Source organism: Echinops telfairi, unplaced genomic scaffold (assembly GCF_000313985.2).
Source record: "Echinops telfairi isolate 266 unplaced genomic scaffold, ASM31398v2 ScPeMD7_18;HRSCAF=68, whole genome shotgun sequence".
In the NCBI taxonomy this organism is placed as follows: Eukaryota; Metazoa; Chordata; class Mammalia; order Afrosoricida; family Tenrecidae; genus Echinops; species Echinops telfairi.
Genome location: NW_022103915.1, coordinates 35,497,223 through 35,516,925, shown reverse-complemented (window position 1 = coordinate 35,516,925; position 19,703 = coordinate 35,497,223). Strand labels below are relative to the sequence as shown.

The 19,703-nt window shown below is 52.0% G+C and overlaps 1 protein-coding gene across 4 annotated transcripts in view; it reads left to right on the top strand.

Annotated features, from left to right (window-relative positions):
• SMOC1 (SPARC related modular calcium binding 1) overlaps positions 1-19,703 on the top strand; it is a 176,323-nt gene that overhangs the window by 136,299 nt on the left and 20,321 nt on the right. For all 4 annotated transcript variants that reach the window (XM_045288158.1, XM_045288159.1, XM_045288157.1 and 1 more), the window contains exons 8-10: positions 15,672-15,864; positions 16,797-16,879; positions 19,067-19,172. In XM_045288158.1, coding sequence (XP_045144093.1) covers positions 15,672-15,864; positions 16,797-16,879; positions 19,067-19,172 — 382 coding nt within the window. The remainder of the gene's footprint in view (positions 1-15,671; positions 15,865-16,796; positions 16,880-19,066; positions 19,173-19,703) is intronic.

Sequence of the window (19,703 nt, the reverse complement as noted above, 5' to 3'; positions counted from 1 at the left end):
GTGACCTGTCACAAAATTATATAATAAATGTATTGGCAAATTATGGTTCACCAGCCAAATCTGGCCAGCCACTTGCTTTTGCAAATAAAGCTTCTTGAAAAGGCCGCCGTGCCCATCCAGGTGCACAGCATGTATGGATGCTTTCCCACTGAAAGAGTAGAGGGGAATAGTTACGACAGAGACTATCTAGCCCATAAAGCTTAAAATATCTGGGGAAAATAAAACTGAGTCAGTCAACCACAGGCCCAAGAAACCCGAGCAAGACAATCCCTCTCTCTCTCTCTACACACACACACACACACACACACACACACACACACCCCACAGCAGTGTGATGTGTAACCTGCTGTGGGGGATAGAGGAGGACTAGGTGGAGTTTGACGCCATACCACATGGGGTCGCTGAGAGTTGGAGCCAACCCCACAGCAACTAACAACAACTCATAGACCCAGCGAAAGCAGGAGCTATGCCTCCCAAGATGCTTCCAGATGTGCCCCGGCCAGGAAGCCTGCCAGGTGCAGGGGCTCTTTGGGCAGCTCATCATTTCACAGGAACCCAGTGCTTTGCCAGGCTTGAGTGGCCTGTTCTGCTATAGCTACAGCCTAAGCTTTGGTGTCTGCAGGTAGGATGGTAAGGAGTTTTGTGGACACCGAGGAGATAAATCACATAACAGCAAAAGTGTGGGTCTGGGTGTCAGATAAACCTATAGCCCTAGCTTCCGATGCTAGCTTCCCACTAGGAGGCTGGGTGACCTTGAGGAAGGTTTTGACCTTTCCTTATTGTGATCGAAGTCTTGCATGGAAAATGTCAGGTGCTTAACAGGTCCTCCGTACATGATTGAAAACCAGTGGCTCCTGTTGGCAAGTATCTGCATGGATCGAGCTAGGCACTTTCATGCCCTCTCCTTTGCCCCGGGAAGAAAGAAGATAGGCTTTAGCAATAACTCAGGCCCAAGCCGCTGCCTCTGGTTCAGGATGGGGCAGGAGTGGTGTTCTCAGTGTCAAGTCCCTAGAAAAGTTTCTCATTCAAGTCTGATGAGGGACTCTGGCCTCAGGGGAGATTCTGGTCCACATCACTGGGCAGGTTGAAGTGGATCCTGGGAGAGAGTGCTTGTCCTCAGCTCTCTCTGAAGGGAGCCTAAAGGCCACCCCAGTTTCTTTTACACCCCAAACATCTTTCTTTCACCCTCAGACCCTGTGACGCCAGGTTTGTTTTCTGGCCTGGGGACTGTTGACGTTGGAAAGGTTCCACTGGGCGGCTGAAGTCTTGCAATAACATGACACACAGGCCTGCAGACGTATCCTATCTCCTCTCCTCCCGGAGGTGCTGGTCCTTGTTTTCAGGGCTTTGTCTTGTGTTCACCGTCGTCAGTGCTGCTCTGAGCATAGGGCAGGTTCAGCACAGAGAGACTTGCCTTCTTTTTGGTTCTTGCCCGCATTGCACCTGGCTCGGTGAAGGGGTTCTTCTTGCATCTGGCAGAGCGTGTACCTGTCCGGCTTCCACCCTAGAGCCTGAGAGAAGACACCTGTTCCATGAGGAGTGTTGGCCAGTTTCAAAGGAAATAGGACTTCTTGCCGAACATTTTGTCTCAGAGACTAACTTCCAAGATTCTTCTGCACATTCCTAGAGTTAAAAATAAAATTACCTCCAGTTTCTAGAAGAGGAAAGTAGAGAGGAAAGAGATTAAGTAAATGGCAAGAACACAGCTTTATCTAATCTGTTCAACCTCTGCACCACTTTTAAATGTATTATCGATGAGATTTTTACTACACCCAGGGGTTTCCAAAAGTCTATTTTATTCGCTTGTTTGTTTGTTTTGATAGTATTGTTTGTTTTAGTTACATCAAAATCCCAATTTTTCCCTTTTGTGGGAAAACACTGTTCCCTGGAAAGATGGGTTAGGGAACCTTATTTCTTTTCTACTGTGCCTAAACCCAGAGGCCCCCTTGCCTCTTCCTTGGAGTGATTGCGTTAGCTCTTGTGCCCTGTGTGCAATGGTTTCACTTCATCTCCTTCTGTCCTGTAGCTCCATGTTCCCAAGTGACCTTCTTTCATGACCTGACCAGGGACTTAGCGGAAGCTCTAGCACCAGGCCCTGTGGGTTCGATTCAGAAGGATCATGCCTTTTTACTTTGCCTCTGAAACCAGTATCAATGAATGGAGCAAACGTCAAGTGACTCGGCCCAGTGGTAGACAGAGCCACCAGCACGGACACAGGTGGAAATGCATGTCTTACAAGAAAATGACCCCCCGGCCTCCTTGTGTATGCGAAGGCTTGTTTGCCCAAGACACCATATATATCAGAGGCGAGCCGTTCACACTGTCCTGACCTGCCCTGGCCTGCCAGGGGCCAAGTGTTGCTCTTCGAGGCCTGCTGGCTCCTCCCTCACCTGGGAAGGTCCGGTGGGAATAGTTGCTGTGATTGGGATTTGGGGTCACCGAGGCAACAGCATTTCCTGGCTGAGTCCCACCCCCACCCCCAAACGGGCAGTCTTGGCCAGCCTAGAAACCGCGGGGTGATGTCATTACCTAAGGCCTGGAAAAACAAACAGCTCTCAGAGAAACGGGTGGTAGCCGCGGCAAGCAAATACCCCACAGCCACCTGGAACCTCCCGAATGACGCGATTGGAAGGAAGAATGAGTAATCCACTAACGTGAACCGTGGAGGGCGGGTCTGGGCTTGTGTGCATTTAAAATGTCTGTATGAAAACAAACCTTGATGTTTATTTCCAGAACTGGCCTTCCGGGTGTCTACCTAGCTATCTTATGCAGGTGCCATGGTCGGTCCTGGCCAGTGGGAAGAGCGCCCAGGACGGGAAGGGGTGACCACCCGCATCGCTTTTTCCATGGCAACAAGGACCTTGCTTTGTCAAGTTTTCCCTTTGCTGAGACAAACCGTCAACATGCTTGGGGAACCAGAGAGCCTAGCCCAGCAGGCCTGTTTTTACCTGGCTGTAAAATTAGTCTTCCTGGTTGACCTGCTGCCTCAGCCCACGTTGTCTGCTTGGAAGGCAGAGGGGGAGAGGGAGGTGTGTAGAGAGGAGGCGGCGTGGTGCAACCTCATCCCACGTTGTCTGCTTGGAAGGCAGAGAGGGAGAGGGAGGTGTGTGGAGAGGGGGCGGTGTGGTGCAACCTCATCCCACGTTGTCTGCTTGGAAGGCAGAGAGGGAGAGGGAGGTGTGTGGAGAGGGGGCGGTGTGGTGCAACCTCTGGGACTTGCTGGACCAGCATAGGCTTTGCTTCTCTCAGTGAGTGAGTTTGTTGTTTGATAGCAAACCACAGGCCCCCAGATTCTCCTCCAGGCCCGTGTTGCTGAAATCCTGGAATCAAATGCGCTGCCCTACTTGGCTCGTTCCAATCTTCTGGAAGTTAGCTATGGCCTCCGGGCTGAGCGTCCTCCCTCTCTGGGTGCATTTGTAAAGTGCTGTTGGAAGCAGGCAGGGTGTCCAGCTTCTAAACACACTCACACACGCAACCTGGGGCTTTGTGGAAGTGGGGCTCCGGGTTCTGAGATTTTAAGGCAACTCTTCCATAGTCCCCTGTTGTCTGTTTCCTATTTCCCTTCGTTCTTGAATTTTCATTTCCTAGCTCTTACTCCTCAAGAGTACAGCAAAAATGGAAAACAAGAGGGGGCAGTGATACAAACGAGGGGATGGACGCTGTGGCTGCAGCGATGGTCCCAGGCAGGCGATGGTCGTGAGGATGGCGCAGGGCCGGGTGGGTTTCGTTCTTCTGTGCATAAGATGGTTTGGGGTCGGAACTGACTCGATGGCATCAAATAACAACAAATAAACAAACAAACAACAACGACAGCTCTTACTCCGGAAAGTACAAAGCCTCTCAGGTCAAGGTCAACAAAGTGACTGAAACAAAAAAGAGAAAGGGGGCAGCTTATCACTTGGCAGGAGTGGACATCGCAAAAACACTTCCTTTGGGCGGGAGGGTGTGTCAACTCACTCGACAGCATTGAGCCTGCTGGGATGGGACCGTTTCTAAAGTCCGAGTCACTGGTGTGCCGGTGATGCTTTGAGGAGTAGGCTTCCTCCGAGGGCTCACATGCTCTATGGAGACGATCAATCCCTCATGGAGGAAATTGTCCTCTCTAGCATTTACACCGTGTTCTCCTCCTCACTCGGTCTGCTGCTCTGTGTGGAGCAGGACACAGTCACCACACCAGACCGTGGTGATCCATGGCGGCCCCTTTACCTCAGAGAGAGAGGCTACTCCACAAGGCTACACGGTTGGGCACCTGTCCCCGCCTTCTCACCATGGCACTTAATTCCAGCTGCGTGCCCTGTTTGTAGGGCTTCTCCTTCAGGGATGGGTGTGGGCTGGGCACTTCCTCTGAAGCATAGCAGGCTGGGGGTGGACTCAGAGGCCACCTATCAGTACCGTGGCCCATCGGGAGGGACAGCGTGGAAACAAGTGCAGCATAGCCCTTGACTTGGCTCCTTTCTGATGCTCAAGCTCCCTGGGTGGATGAAGGTCAGATCCGGCCTCTGAGCCTGGGAGAGTGGACCTCAGCCTGGCTGCCTGGGTGGGAGAGCATCCCACTCCTCCATGCTAAAGGCTAGAGCAGGAGGACCTCGTAGCTAAGGGACTTGCCCAGCGTCTCGGATTCATCAAGGACTGCTATTGCCAAGACCTTTACTTAGTGATAAGGGGGCCAAGGGGAATGGTAGCAGGAACGTTTAGAGAAATGGCTGGCTGACCGTGCTGTACCAGATGGGGCACAGGGCGCCGGGGCTGTGTGGGAGGAATATTTTACCACCAACCTTGTTTCTAATGACTGGCATGGAAATCATGACAAGCTGGCGGGCACGTTTGTTATGGTATTAGCTTTTCCTTTGACCCCAGTGTGCCCCTCTATCTTTGCTACACCGAGGGCAGACTGACCCCGCTACCTGAGCTTGGTCAGCCCCTGCGGTCCAGCTGAGGTGATTAGTCAGGCACACAGACTAGGTCCGGGAAGCCATAGTAACTCCATGTTTGCAGACCACACGGATGCCTTAGACTAGCTCAGAATCACAGCAGCCACCATCGACTGAATCATTGCTCTGGACCAAGCGCTGCATGAAGTGCTTTTCAGATCCCCGTGGTCTTGAATGCTCACAATGATGCTATGAGGGCGCACTGTTGCTGCCCTCTGTCTCCGTTTCTGAGTGACGTTACAACAGAAGTACTATCCATAGACGTCTTTAAGGAACACCAACGCATCTTCTCGCAACGTAGGAATCAAGAAGTCAGAATTCAGGCAACTGGCTCTCGGGGATGGTGTTTTCTCTCTGTCACCTCCGAGGGAAGGTGCTTGGCTCATTCCAAGATTCTGGTCCCTAGTCCCTTGGCGGTCTTTATGCGGCTGTTGTAGCTAAGTACTCCGCACCCCCCACCCAACCCAGTCTGTGCTTCCTTGCTCCCGTACCTAATCTGATGTTTTTAACAATCTCAAAAGCGATCCGTTGAAGACATACCCTATTGCTGATCATGTCCTCATTAAAAAGCCCTATTCCCAAATGGGATTATGTTCAAGGTTTGGGAGTTAGGTTTTATAACATGTTTTGGGGAGTCCCAATTCAATTCATAGCGACCTTGGAGTTGGCATTGACTGGAGGGAGAAAGCAATCCCTAACAAACACCCCGCTTTCACAGCAAGGAGCCTGGAGCTAAGAGAGCTTCAGTATGCTTCCCAAGGCCACAGAGCTAGAAGTGGGGGAGCCTGATCCTCCTGACTCCAAAGTCCACCTTTTTGACCACCGTGCTCTACCGCCTCTGTTTCAGCCGTTGGCCCCTTCCCTGAGCTCCTTGGCCCGAGTGGTTGGGCGCAGGTGGAACATGTGCTTCCTGTTACTTTCAGCCTTGCCCCAAAGGCCCAGGTATCCCTACTGCCCGCCCTCTTCCACCCTAGCTCCTGGAACGTCCGCCCTCGGAGTTCTCCTTCCGCCATTTGGGCACCACCAGCCCCCTGCATGTTTGTCTCCTTCTCACACCTCTGTCTGGGGCAGGACGTGAAGACCAACCCCCTGTCTTGGCCGGCCGGTAATCAGAGGGATGCCGCTCTACAGAAAAGTGGTGAAAGGTAGTCAGCCCGCTTGCAAGTTAAGGATGAGGTGATCTTTTGTCACTTCATGTTGACGCTCACTCTCTGGGGAAGATGGGGGAACTCCATCCCAACGGAAGAGGCGGCCAATTCCTATCTGCTCAAATTCTGCTTCTGTTCCCCCCGCCCCACCTTGAACCAGATACACACCTGAACCCCATTTTAGAAGTTGAATGGGTTTTGTTCATCGGGGAGTTTTATTTCTTCTTCCCCTAGATGGGACCTTTCCTCTGAAATCCCCTTGTCTGGGCTTTATGTCTGCCATCTGTTCTTAAAGGGGTGCTGAACTGTGGCTCTAGTTCTGCGGGTTCCTCTCCCCTTCAGGGGATCCTGGGAGCCCCTCAAAGACTGAGTTACTTAGATGCTGAGGTTGGGAAGCTGAAAATGGGCAAATGGCCGCCCAACAATGGGCATGATGGGCAGAGTCAGCCCAGCAAATAGTCCTTGAAAAATGATCCTCTGGGGGCCATTTAACCCCTCCTATGAAGAAGTACAAAGTACACAAGTCAGAAAAATGACCTCTTCTGTCTTGTAGTTGGCTGGAAACCATAGGTGCTAAGACCCCGTTTGGCTAAGTAAAACACAAAAAGCCTGCTCATGATGTGCTATGAATCACTCCCAGAGCCGCTGGTCTGTGTCAGAACCCCGGCCCCTGGAGCTCCGCCTCCCCAGGCCTCGTGCTAGGCCTTCATAGTCAAGTCAGTTCTTTAAAACCCAGCCCTCCCTCCCCCCACCCCCACAGCCCCGGCCCCCACCAGCTTAGCTTCTCAGCCACGCAGGAGACCTGGAACCATCCCGATACCATAGGCTCCCACAGCAACCCAGCCAACCCTGAGCAGGGAGCCACACGATGTCCTACACCTTGGAAATTCAATGTTATGATTTAGAAAAGTTGTTTTTAACACCCGGCTTGTTATTGTCAGCATTTCAGCCACATTTGATAAGGGGCTAGGTGGGGATGAGGTGTCTGAAGGGAGTCCCCGTGTAATTGTAGGTGACACCGCGCGCGCGCGCATGTGCGCGCGTGCATTTTCCTTAATATTCTTGACCCAGAGGGGTGATTTCTTTTGCAATAGACCATAACTAAGTGCCTTTCCTTTTCAAGCTAGGTAACCTTTTATGGATTCCCCCCACCCCCCCCCCCCCGAAAATCCAGTGCCTGAGAGCCTGAGGGTTGAGCATGGCACTTTCCCAGGATGAGTCAAAGGGACAGTCTTTTTTTTGGCATCTGTTGCCTCCGCTAGACAGAGAGCCTTTACTGACAGTGGGAGTACCACCGCCGAGTGTCAGCATAGCATGAGATTCTGTGGCCCTAGGGCGCTGTGTTAGTCCAGGTAGACTAGAGAAACAAATCCAGGGAGATGCATACGCGTAGGAAAGAGCTTTATATCAAAGAGTATTTATATATGAAGAAAACATCCCAGCCCGGTCCAGATCAAGTCCATAAGTTCGATATTAGCCCATGAGTTCTTCTTCAGACTCACACAGCACACGCAATGAGGCCGAATGCAGGAAGATCACAGGCCGGTGGGTAGAACGTGTGGGGGGTCCGGTGGCGGTGAAAGCCTCCCCAGGACTCTGGCTGCCATCTGCATGGCTCCATGTGGCTTGTCCACAAGAAAGTGTAGCAGCGAGAGGGTGTGTCCCTCCTCCAGGGAGGAAGAGAGCAAACTGCCAGCATTCTTATGAGGAGACCACGCCCATGAGGAGGCATCAAGCTAGACTTCACCCCTGTAACCTCTTTATCCAGTTGGCATGAGATCATGTCACTACCACAGTGGTGTAGCAGGGGTTGGAGCAACAGAGAGGGGGTTGAATTAAATACGCCTTGTTGTCTTTGCTACCTGCCATTGAGTGAGCCCCCGGCTCATGGCGCCTCATGCTCAGTAGAATCAAAGCTGCCTGGTCAGTCCTGCACCATCCCTAGGACCAGTTGTCAATTGAACTGTTGTCATCCATGGAGGCTTCCTTGGCTGCTTTGGGGAATTATATCACCAGACCTTTCTTCCTAATCTTAGGGTGGGAGTTCGACTGAAACTTGTTCAGCATCATAGCAATATGCAAACTTCCACTGCAACAGGTGGTAGCCATGCATCCTACCTGATCTTCCACGTAGAAAGTGGGAATCAGCATACTTAAGTACCAGTCTTAGATTCAGCAGAGACCCACTTCACGGTGGGCTTGGGCCCTCCAGGAAAGCTTTAAGGATTGAAGGACAAAGAACAAAAGTAGGTTCCTAGCTTGTTGCTAGTTCAATCCGCTTGCTCTGTCTCACAGAACTTCCCTGACTTCTCCAGTGTGTGACACGGTACCTACTCAAGGACAACAGCCCATGTGAGAACTGGATCCACGCAGGTCCCTGGCATTTGCAACCTCTTCATGAATCCTGATGCCAAGGGTTACCAAATCCAGGAACGCTCTCCTCTCGGAGGACCTTAGTCCTCCGCCTTGGCTGCTCCCCACCCCTCAGTTCTGGAACATAAGGAACTCTCTCAGGATGGGCTGGGGAGCTGGCCTTGGTGACCAGCTGCACCTCCACTAGGAAGAGAGCTCCTGGCTTCTCCTCCAGGATTTTGACATTCCCCGAGGCCTCTTCCCAGTACACATGGATTTTGCCCACAGTGCTTCTCAGTTCTTTGCTACATGCATCTCTATAAGATTGGGCTTAAAAAATGGTTTTTCTTGATTTGTTTCTTAATGTGGACTTCTTTGAACACTGCTCCTCAGCCCCCTGCTCCCTTATAGCCCACAAGAGTTTCTCTTGTTCTTTCTTCTAAAAGTCCCAGCAGGCTGGCCCACTGCTGCTTTCTGACTGCCCTTTCAGAAGGTGCTTGGGTGTGGGGCTCACCCAGGGTTTCCACTTTTCTCCATGTTCCCTCCTCTAGCATTTCCCCCTCTGAACAGCTGTTACCAGAGAGGGGAGCTGGGTGTGTGTGTGTGGGGGGGGAGCCCAGCCCAAGGAACTGAAACTCGAATCTTTTCATGTTTATGTTTGTTGTCAATTTTTTGTTTTTAAAAATGAAAGAAAACAAAAAGATGATGAAGAAGTAAAGGTTCCTAGGATAAGAGGACAAACCCTGGGCTCAAATCAAGTTTGGGGATTAGCTGAGGATGAAGGTTATCAGTGGTCTTTTTTTTTTGGCTATTAATTACTACCAGTAACTGTGATAGAAAGAGGCATGGGGTGGCTGTAGGAAACCAAGCTGCTTTCTACACTGACTGTACCATGGCTGAATGCCAAAGAACCAATGCCCTGGGCCTGAAGACAGCTTACATTTGTCTGGTTCTGCCTAGACTTTTTCTCCCGTCTCTTTCCCTGCCCACTCCCACCTCCACGTCGGCCTGGCTGTGCTTCAGAACCATATGTAATTGGTGGTAGAGAGGGTTGTTTGTTTCCCGGTGGTAAAGGCGGGACTGTGGTCTCAGTTCTTCCACGTGGCACTTTTTCTGTTTTGTCTCCTCTCTTAGTCAGAGCATTGTGAGTAAAACCTAAACTCCCATTGCCAAGTGCGGGGATGACCTGGCTCTCCCTTCAACGCACCATCCGGTGCTAGGACTATGGAAGCTGGATGTGCATGCGTGTGTATGCACGTTCCCACACCCCCTCGGATAGCCCTCCTTCCCCCTCTCCACTGCTGTTTATATCTTCGAAGTCTTTACAGACGGACCTGGCCCATTCTCATCGTTATCAGGCCAATCCTTCTAATCTTGTCATTCTTTCTGAACGGTCCTAAGCAGAGATCGAATGTTTTAGAACAGCGAGTGCCCACTTCGAATGAGTCCCTCTTTGAGACAATGGTCATGGAAAGACCTTCAAACCAGAGCATCCACCTCTGTCTCGCATTCTGGAAGGTGACTTCTTGGTACGTGGGAACACCGACAGCCATGAATGTTAAAGTTGAGAAGGGGGGCGGGTGAGAAGGATGGGGCTGACTTCTGGGTCCTCAGACACGCGATGAGCTCAAACACACCAGTGATCCTGAAGATGGCACTAGACCAGAGAGCTTTGCTCTGTGATACTGCTCTATGTTTCTTCTGTAAAATTGGGGAGTCAGCTTCACAGCAACCAAGCCATACTTAGTGGACAGCATTTGTGTGACATCTGAATAAGCACTGCAGGAAGAACTGATTGATTGATAATTGATTGATTGAGTAAAGGGCTTGAGGTGTGTCCTTGGCTGTGTCCTCTAGAGAAGGGACGCCTAATGATGCTTCCATGGGCATATGCAGGAGACAATTACATCAAGGAAATGACGTCCACCATTGTAGAAGTGGGCAAGCCCAAGTCTAGGCAGGTTCGAAGACCATGGATCGGATATTAGGCTGGAGGTTTCTGTTGACTCACATAGATGGGAGGAATGATGAACCCAAGATCAACAGCAAGGTGACAGACTGGTGGCTGAAGAGGAAGATGAATCCAAAGTTATCAGATCAAGAGGAAAGCCACTGACATCTCCCAGGATTGGCAGGCAAGATGGCTGGTGATTGGCTCAAGTTCAAAGAGTCATCAGATCTAAACACTAGTGTGAGTAGATACAAAGGGGGGCGGGGAGAGGGGTTAATGTTGAAACTGACTTCAATGCTTTTGTATCAAGTGGGCTCGTGTCAAGCAAACAAAACACACACAGAGGCAGATTTGCCAGTTTCAGGATCCTGATCCAGCAAAAAAAGGCAAGCAAGTTTTCCCAGAAAATCTACTGACGCTGGAACTATGCCAGGCCCCAGGACACTTCCTCTCAATTGATGAGCGTCTCATAGCTGGTAGGATTCTGGACGTGATTGCATTATGTTCCATCATGAGGGATGACTAGGTATTAACTGTCAAACCACTGAGAATCCCGGCCCAGTCAAGTTTATGCCAAATCTTAACTCTCACAGGGGACAGCAACTTCACTCTGGGGTAGATTGATAGAGAGTTGAGTCAGTCTAGATATTTCCATTGCCTCCTGCTGTACAACAAGCCAGATCAAGCATTAATGGCTTATCATACAATCATTTCTTCTGTCTCGTGTTTCCATGGGTCGACCGGATGATTCTCGACTGGTTTTACTCAAACTTGCTTCTGGACTCAACTGGCCAGAGGGTCACCTGAGCTGGAATGTCCCAGCTGACTGTACTCCCAGCTCTGGCAGGGACCAGCGGCTGCGGTCTGCGGCCCCTTGGTTTCCCTCAAAGAGACCTGTCATCCTTCAGTAGGCTGGTCTGGCTTCTTTCGCTGGGAGTCTTAGAAGGGCTTTCCCAGAGAGTAAAAGCCTGCAAAGTCAGGTTCATTATTGCTCTGTCTCTGGGTAAGGGCCTCTTCTCACCCGTTGTGACTTGCTTCCAGCCTGACTTATGACTTTAGCATGATAACTTGAAGAGTCTTCATTGTAAGCCTCCAAAGACAGCGATTATGGAGATCTGATGGCACCGTGGGTTAGGCATTGGGCTGCTGACCAAAGGGTTTGCCATTCATGCCCACCAGCCATGCCAAGGGAGAAAGATGAGACTATCTTCAAAGATGGATAGTCCTAGGACACCATGACGCAGAAACAACTCGATGGCCATGGGCTGGGTTTCGTTTTTATCAATGTGGAAAGGTCTATGCATACCTACAGGGAGGTATAATTTGTGGGGCGAATTATTTTCTAACCATCTAGGACATAGGTTAGAAAAAAATTCATAAAAATTCATAACCAATGAGAAGATCCCTGGAAGTGGTTTGCAATCATCTACTAACTGTGCATTGAGTTATGAAATGCTCAGCTCAGGTCTGGCCCTTAAAGAGCACACAGGTTCAATGTTCTCTGTTGTTATTTGTTGACAGCTCTGTCACACTGGGTGACTTCCAATTCTGGCTTGGCATCTTCTAATTCAGAGGCAGTGTGAGAACAATACTTAGGTACCAGTGATAGCCCTTGGAAAGCCGAGGGAGCAGCACTCACAGAGGGCTGCTATGAGTCATGGTTAAGTTCAGAAGAGGCTGTTCGATGCTCAAAAAGGCAAATGTGCGTGTGAGCACACTTGGCTTTGAATGCTGCAGATTTGGGCTCGTTTGTAAGGCAATTGACCTGGAAGAACTTCACGCCATAAAAATAAACCCCGTTGTTTCCACCAGAGCAAATAGAGGCAGTGATGTCTAAGGGCTAGCAAGCCAGGGTTGCCTGTTAGAAGCTCTTGACTGAAGACTCAGCTCTCTCCTCTCACAATGAGGGAACTCGTGTATCTCTCTGAACGTCAGTGCCTGCGTTCACACAGTGGGTACAACAGGGGCCTCCTCACAGGGGCAAAACGATAGGATGTCCAACCCTTCACACACTGCTGGGTGCACATTGCTCAGGGAACACTCGTTTGACTAATTACGATGTAAAGATGATTTTAAGGGAGATTTTCTTGTTCTTCTTTTCTTCGGTTCTCTCTGCAAATGCCTTGTGCTCTTATTACAGATCCAGCCCTTCTGAAAGAGGCGCTTGGACTTGCCAGGCACCGCAGGACTGAATGCAGTATATCCTGCATTCTCATTTTCTGCCTGGCCCTTCCCCTATTTTCCCAAACTTTATATCATTTTTATGAGCATGTTCTCCATGGACCTTCACACGGCCCCTGTGGAAGCGGACTGAAAACATTTGGAATTACCTCCAGTGAGTTCCAGAAATCCATCCCCACGATGTCCGGTGGGTTCTGAGTCACAGGCACCTGAGGCCAGCGCCGGCCCGCCGCCCTGGCTGCGAGCGAGCGCTATAAATCTCGACAGGAGCAGATGGCTCTGCCCTTCTCCTGTGGAGCGGCTGATGGGCTTGACCCACCGACGTTAGCAGCCCAGTTTGTAATCCATGGCGGCCCCAAGGCTCTTAAGAAATCCATCAGCAGGGTCTGAGCCCCAATCCCTCCTCCGTCTTTTTCCATGGCTCCTCCTGCATCCTGAAGGTTTCAAGGTCTCCAGCGGTGTGAAGTCAGGTTTATAATTGCTCTGTGGCTGAGAAAGATTCTCCCCCCTCCTCCTGCACGCCCCCCTCCCACCACCAATACTTTGTGTCTCACTTCCAGTCTGATTTATAGCTTTACAGTGTTAGCCTGGAGAGTCTTACTTTCAAGCCTCTGTCATTAGCTGTTACATCCACATCGTGCCAGTAGAAAGCTGGTTGCCTTCCGTTTCGCTCCTCTGTCTTCTTGATCACTCGAGGTAGGAAAATAAGGCTCCCCCATTGCGGTGGGGGGTGGGGGCTATGGAGAAGCTCTTGTGTAATCTCTTCCAAGTTGCCATGACATCGGCCCATCTAGGGGCTGAAGTCAAAATTCTGGTCTTCAAGCCCGACCCGGTCTGGTCCCCCAAACTTCCCTCTGCCCTTCAGTTGCTGTCTCTTTCCATGCTGCCCCTGTATCTTCTAGTGGCCACTACCACATTCAGAATGCCGAGGCTAAGGTCAAGGAGCCCTGGTGGCATAGTGGTTAAGAATTGGGCTGTGATCTGAAAGGTCAGCAGTTCCAAACCACTCTCAGAAACTCACAGGGACAGTTCTACCCTGTCCTCGAGGGTCACTGTGCGTTGGCATTGACTCGATGGCAGGGTGTTTGAGTCTAGTGTCGGCCAATAACCTTGAACTCTTGTGGCTCACTAGTGGTGCAAACAGGTTATGCGTGCAGCTGGCAGTTTGATGCCACCAAGAAGTACCTGGGAAGTACCCCAAAGTACCCCAAACAGCCATTGAAAAAACCTTAGGAAGCACAGTTCTCCCGTAACACACGTGGGCTCACCCCGAGTCAGAGACAAGTTGCAATACACACGCACCTCCTGAACCTCAGTTCCTCTTACTTCTCCAGGTGAGCCCCCTGAGTTATCGTGTTCAGCCTCTTTCCTCGGAGTGATACAAATCGAGAATGGGGTCCCTGTCATTTGACTTCGCCAGAAGTCTGAGGCTGAGCTCCGCCGAGTGAGTGTCTCCGTGCACGCTGCCAGCTAGTTGAAATGGAAAGGCTCCAGAGTCCCCCCTGGTGGGTGCGAGCAGACCCCTGAATTCAGCGTGGCTCCCTGAGGGCAGGGTGTCAGGTGTCCTCTTGCTGTCTGCATCATGTGGGCTATTGTTCAGCGAGCAATGTGTTCTCCAGGCTCCTGGAAACACATTCCTGCCTCAGAGAACGGTTCTTTTTCTATGACAGGCTGTGGAAAGAGTCACAAGATGCCCAAGACTAGTGTCATCATCTTCAAGCTGTGGCATTACGTTCAGGGTACAGTCCCTGAAAAGAACCTTGATCCAGTAGAAGTTTATGATGCGATGTCTTCTGTTAAGGAAAAAAAAAAAAAAATCTGTGCCCATATGGTTTCCTTTGAATTGATGTCTCGCGGGAGTCCCTCAGTAGCTAGACCAAAGATCCGTGGTTCTGGTCCACGCCAAAGCACCGCAGAAGAAAGGCCTGGCCATCTCTTTGCAAGCTATCAGCCACTGAGAGCCTCTGGAGCACAGCCTTCCCCGGCACCCTTGGGATGGGTGTCAGTCTGAAGTGGCCTGCTGCCTGGGATGTGTGTGCAGCCGGGGGAGAAGCTGTGATTCGCTTCAGTGAGCGTAGGGGGGCTTCATCTCCTTCTGTTTTATGTCTCAACACTACGAAAGAGGAGGAGTGGGCTGCTCACGGAACGTTTTGAGGTTCAAATCCACCAGCTCCTCGGCAGAAAGCTGCAGCTGTCTGCTCCCCTAAGGATGTAGAGTCTCTGGAACCCTCTGTAGATTTGCGGGGGGTTAGAATCCACGCGATGGCAGTGGGCTTGGGTTCAGTGGATATAATAAGAAAAGAAAGTCCCTCCAATGGATGTTTAACGGTGGGAGAAAGAAAGGCGGGCCGGTGGCTGGTTGAGTGGTAAGACGTTTGGGAAAGGTGCCTCTCGGGTCGGGTGGCCCATCTCGGCCTGGGCCCCGCTCCTGGGGAGCCTGCTGGAGGCTCGCTCCCAAGGAGTGTAGACACCATCCTGCTGGGCCTGTTTCTCCCTGGCATCCTGTGGAAGCGGCCTGTGGAACCGATTCCAGTTCACTGCCGGCTGGAAAGGAGCCGGGGCGGCAGACCTTGTTGGGGCTCCTCTTGGGAAGGGAGCTCTGTGCCAGCTGAGGCTGGTGGCCCAGGACTCTGCCCCCGCTGTGCTGGGGCCCGGGGGAGTGTTCACGCCCACAGAGGGACAGAGATTCCTGAGTCAGCTCGGAGGGAAGACCATTCCCGGACCAGGGGCTCTGGGAGCCGGGAGCCACGGCATCACCGGGAGCCATCCTGAAAACCCTCCAGAACTTCTACTCCAGGGCGAATGGCGGCCCTAGGAAGGAGCAACTTGAGTCAGGGCCGGCTTCTTGCCACCCGAGAACCTATTTGGTATGAACGCGGATGAGCTCTGGCAGTAGCGCTGGCCCTGGGGCCTTCAGCCCTGCCCATTTATGACCCCCCCTCCCACCAGCACCTTGGGCTGGTGGGAAGACACAGGTCTTGGTGACGGATCCATCTTTGAAGCCATCGGTTCCTTGAGGCCGGATCTTTTCTGTGCTCTGGGCCCGGAAGACGAGAGTAATGAGTCACAGGAGAGGTAAGTCACCACAGGCTGTGTCTTGTCTTGCAGAGAAAGTCCACTCGTGTGACCAGGAGAGGCAAAGCGCTCTGGAGGAGGCCCGGCAGAACCCCCGTGAGGGCATTGTCATCCCCGAGTGTGCGCCTGGTGGCCTCTACAAGCCGGTGCAGTGCCACCAATCCACGGGCTATTGCTGGTGTGTGCTGGTGGACACGGGCCGGCCGCTGCCTGGGACCTCCACACGGTAAGGCCACCCGTGGCCCACCGATGCCTTGGACTGGCCACGGGGGCATGAGGAGCAACCTCCTGTTCTCGTGGCATCTCCCACCCTTAGGCCCTGGTTGGCTGGCAGTGGGGCCACTAAGAGAGCCACCTCTCTCTCCATCCATGAGCAGATGACGGGGGTCTAGGAGAAAGACCCTGGGATTGTGATTACAAGTCTCTCCCCTCCTCACTGAGCACCCTTGGGAAATACCTCCACCTCCGCTCTCGGATGAGTATCGCGACCCTGCCCACGTCACCAGGTTCTGTGGATCGGAGACGTGTCTGTATGCAGACACGGAATGACATGGTTATTAAGCCTGAGTGATTAAAGTAACGTTCCTGAGTGGGTCTGATGGGGTTGTGTGTTCCGGGATTGCCTGGGGGCTGCTGGACAGTGCCAGGGATCCTTTGCTGCCAGCCCCGGGACTCTAACACTTGGGGGTGACGTAGGCATGGGCACACTTCGTTCTATTGTTCAGTAACCTCTTCCCCACAGCGTGTTCTCACGTGGTGCCTCTATGTCACAGTGTGGTGATTCTCACAGTATTCTGAAAAAAAATTTTTTATTATGCCATTGCACACTTCATAGACTACAGTATTGTATAAGCCTAACTTTTCTATGAATCGGAAGACAAAATAAGATACAATGCATGTGACTTGCTATATTGAGGTGCTCTGGAACCAGATCTACATCTCCAAGCTGTGCCGGTAATTGTTGGACAGGAGGAGCTGGCTGGTGCGCATGGTCCATGTGCTTGGGCTGCTGACCAAAAGGTTGGAGTGTCAACTGGGAGCAGAGTTCTGCAAACTAATTTCAAAAACTCGGCCAACCCAACCGGGACACACATGGGGTCGCCATGTGTTTGGAATGGTCTCAGTGGCCCCCCACCCCTGATCTCTCTCTCTTCCCAGCTATGTGATGCCCAGCTGTGAGAGTGACGCCAGGGCCAAGGGTGCAGAGGTGGAGGACCCCTTCAAGGCCAGGGAGCTTCCAGGTGGGAGACAGCGCTGCCCTGAGCGCCCGCCCTCCCCTGCCCCCTCCATCCCCTCGCCCTCCAGAAGCAGCGGCCTCCTCTGGGTCTGTGGTGCTCTCTGTAGGAAGGACTGCAGGGCACCGCGGGCCTGGGGGCTAGGCGCCATGGGATCTGCATTCCGGGCTCGCATTGGTCCTTAATTAATCATGTGCCCTTAGCACATTGCTTCCCATCCGGGCCCTGCCGTCTTTCTCTTGAAATAGAGTCTCCAGGTTAAAGGGCTCGCCTTAAAATCAACCATTCTTTGCCTGTCCTCAGGAGATGGGTACAATGGTTAGGGTGCCATGACTTATTCTTTTCCAGGGCTGTGAAGACAAGGTGGCTTACAGCAGAGGGGTCAGTCAGCCTGCCCTGCCAAGGGCTCTTGCAATGAGGCCTGGCGGCATGGGAAGGTGTCAGACACTGGGGGTGTCTGACACCAGAGTTACAGGCAGGGACTCCAGAACCGGCTTCGTAACCATCTCCGCCTTCAGGTTATAATACACTTGCTAAATGCTGGGGTCCAGAGCACTGAAGGGTTAGTCACCACTCAGCACCAACTCCTGCCGCTCCCGTGACCCGAAGGGAGAAGAAGGGAGAAGAGGATCATGGAACGCAGAGGGCTGGCGCAGGAGGCTTTTAGAAATCCCCCGGTGGCAAGGACAGAGTCAGTCGTGGAGACCAGGGCACCTCGTCCTAGCTGTTCCCTGTGAAATGCAAATTGAGCTCCTGCTGCATGCACACGTGCTGAACCAGGCGCTGGAGCTGATCCAGCAATCAACACTCACAGGAAGCTTACGTCGTGGGGGGAGAAGGCAGGGAGAGCCTATTGTAGATTTGATGGTATCTCTCTCTCTCTCTTTTTTAAAATAAATAATTTTATTGGGGCTCATACAGCTTTTATCACAAAACGCACATACATACATCGTGTCAAGCACATTTGTACATTTGTTGCCATCATCATTTTCAAAACAGTTTCTTTCTACTTGAGCCCTTGGTATCAGCTTCTCATTTGTTCCCCTCCCTCCCTCACAAACCATTGATAATTTTAAAATTGTTATTATTGTTTTATGTCTTACACTGACCGGTGTCTCCCTTCACCCACTTTTCTGTTGTCTGTCCCCCAGTGAAGGGGTTATATGTAGATCATTGTGATTGGTTCCCCCTTTTGTCCCCCAACCTTACCCTTACCCTCCTGGTATTGCTACTCTCCTTATTGGTCCTGAGGGGTTTATCTGTCCTGGATTCCCTGTGTTTCGAGCTCTTATCTGCACCAGCGTACATGCTCTGGTCTAGCCAGATTTGTAAGGTAGAATTGGGGTCATGATAGTTGGGCGGAGTGCGGGGTATGGGGAGCATTAAATAGCTAGAGGAACGTTGTATGTTTCTTGATGGTGTCTCTTGATGATCATGTTTACCCTGATACCTGAGGCACTTGGGGAAAGAACAGAATGGAATAGCATGTGAGAGCAGTACAGGGGAGAGGCCGTGATTATAACTGAAGGCCAAACGAGGCAAGTGGGAAAGGACGAGGTTCTTGAATACATCCAGTGGGAAGTCTACTTGAAGTCAGTCGGCTGGCCATTCGGGCACTCTTCCTCCGACACCATGCATGTGGCCCCTGAAGTCACTGCCGTGTGGCCACCTGGCCCTCTAGAGTTCCCCAGTAGATTGTGAGCCTCATGAGGACAAGAACCAACACTATGCTTAGCTCACTATTGTCCCCCTAGGCTTTCACGTGGAGCCAGGGTTGGCATGGCAGGTTAAGTGGTGGGCTGATCACCAAAAGGTTGGTGGTTCAAACCTGGAGTCTGCCTCCATAAGATTGAACGCCTCAGAAACTCCGGGGAGCAGCTCTGTGCTGCCCCTTAGGGCCACTAGGACTTGGAATCTGCTAGATGACCCTGAGCTTGGCGTGTTCGGTTTTGAGTTGGTTCTCCGTTAAAGTTTGTGGAATGGAGAATACTGTGAAAGCCTTTTTATGCACTTGGTCCATGACCCCTCGGTTCTGCGTAGACTAAGAGGAGAGGCACCGTGAAGGCTTGGGAGCTCACCCAAACAGGACACACACCCCAGAGTGGATCTGGGTTGGAGGAAGGGTGGTGGTGAGGGAAGTGGTTTTCTTTATTTCCCTGGCATCTGCCTTCAAGTCTCACTCTAACCTTTCAGGCTGCCCAGAAGGGAAGAAAATAGAGTTCATCACCAGCCTACTGGATGCGCTCACCACGGACATGGTTCAGGCCATTAACTCAGCAGCGCCCACTGGAGGTGGAAGGTGAGAATGTGGGCAAGCCTCAGGCCCAGCAAGGAACACGGGGCTCTTGGCTCTTTGGAGAGTCCGGTGCGGGGTGCAAGCCACTCCTCTGCGAACCGAAAGATCGAGGGCTTGAGCCCATCTGAGGGGCCTCCGGAGAAAGGCTTGTTGACCTGCTTCCAAAGTATCCATCATGGAAAAGTGTGACGGAGCACAGTTCTACCCTGATCCACATGGCAACTGGGTTTGAACTTTTCCGACGCTGAAGGAGCCTGGGAGGATGGGGAGGCAGTTGGGCAAGGCAAGAGCAGCGAGTGGTGGTCCTCATCCTGGTCCCTCCTACCGCACACTGTCCTGCCCCTCTGCCTGCATCGCCCTCCCCAGTCTTCGGAAGCTGCTCGTGTCTAGCCGTTAGGTTGCTGACTTTATAGGCAGACCCAGGGTGCCCACAGAGTGCTTGCTGGCCCCTAATCTCTGGACGGCATGCCTTAGATTAGAGTGAGAGTCCCGAGGGAGGGAGGCGTGCTGCAGGGGACAGAGATGGGTGGCCAC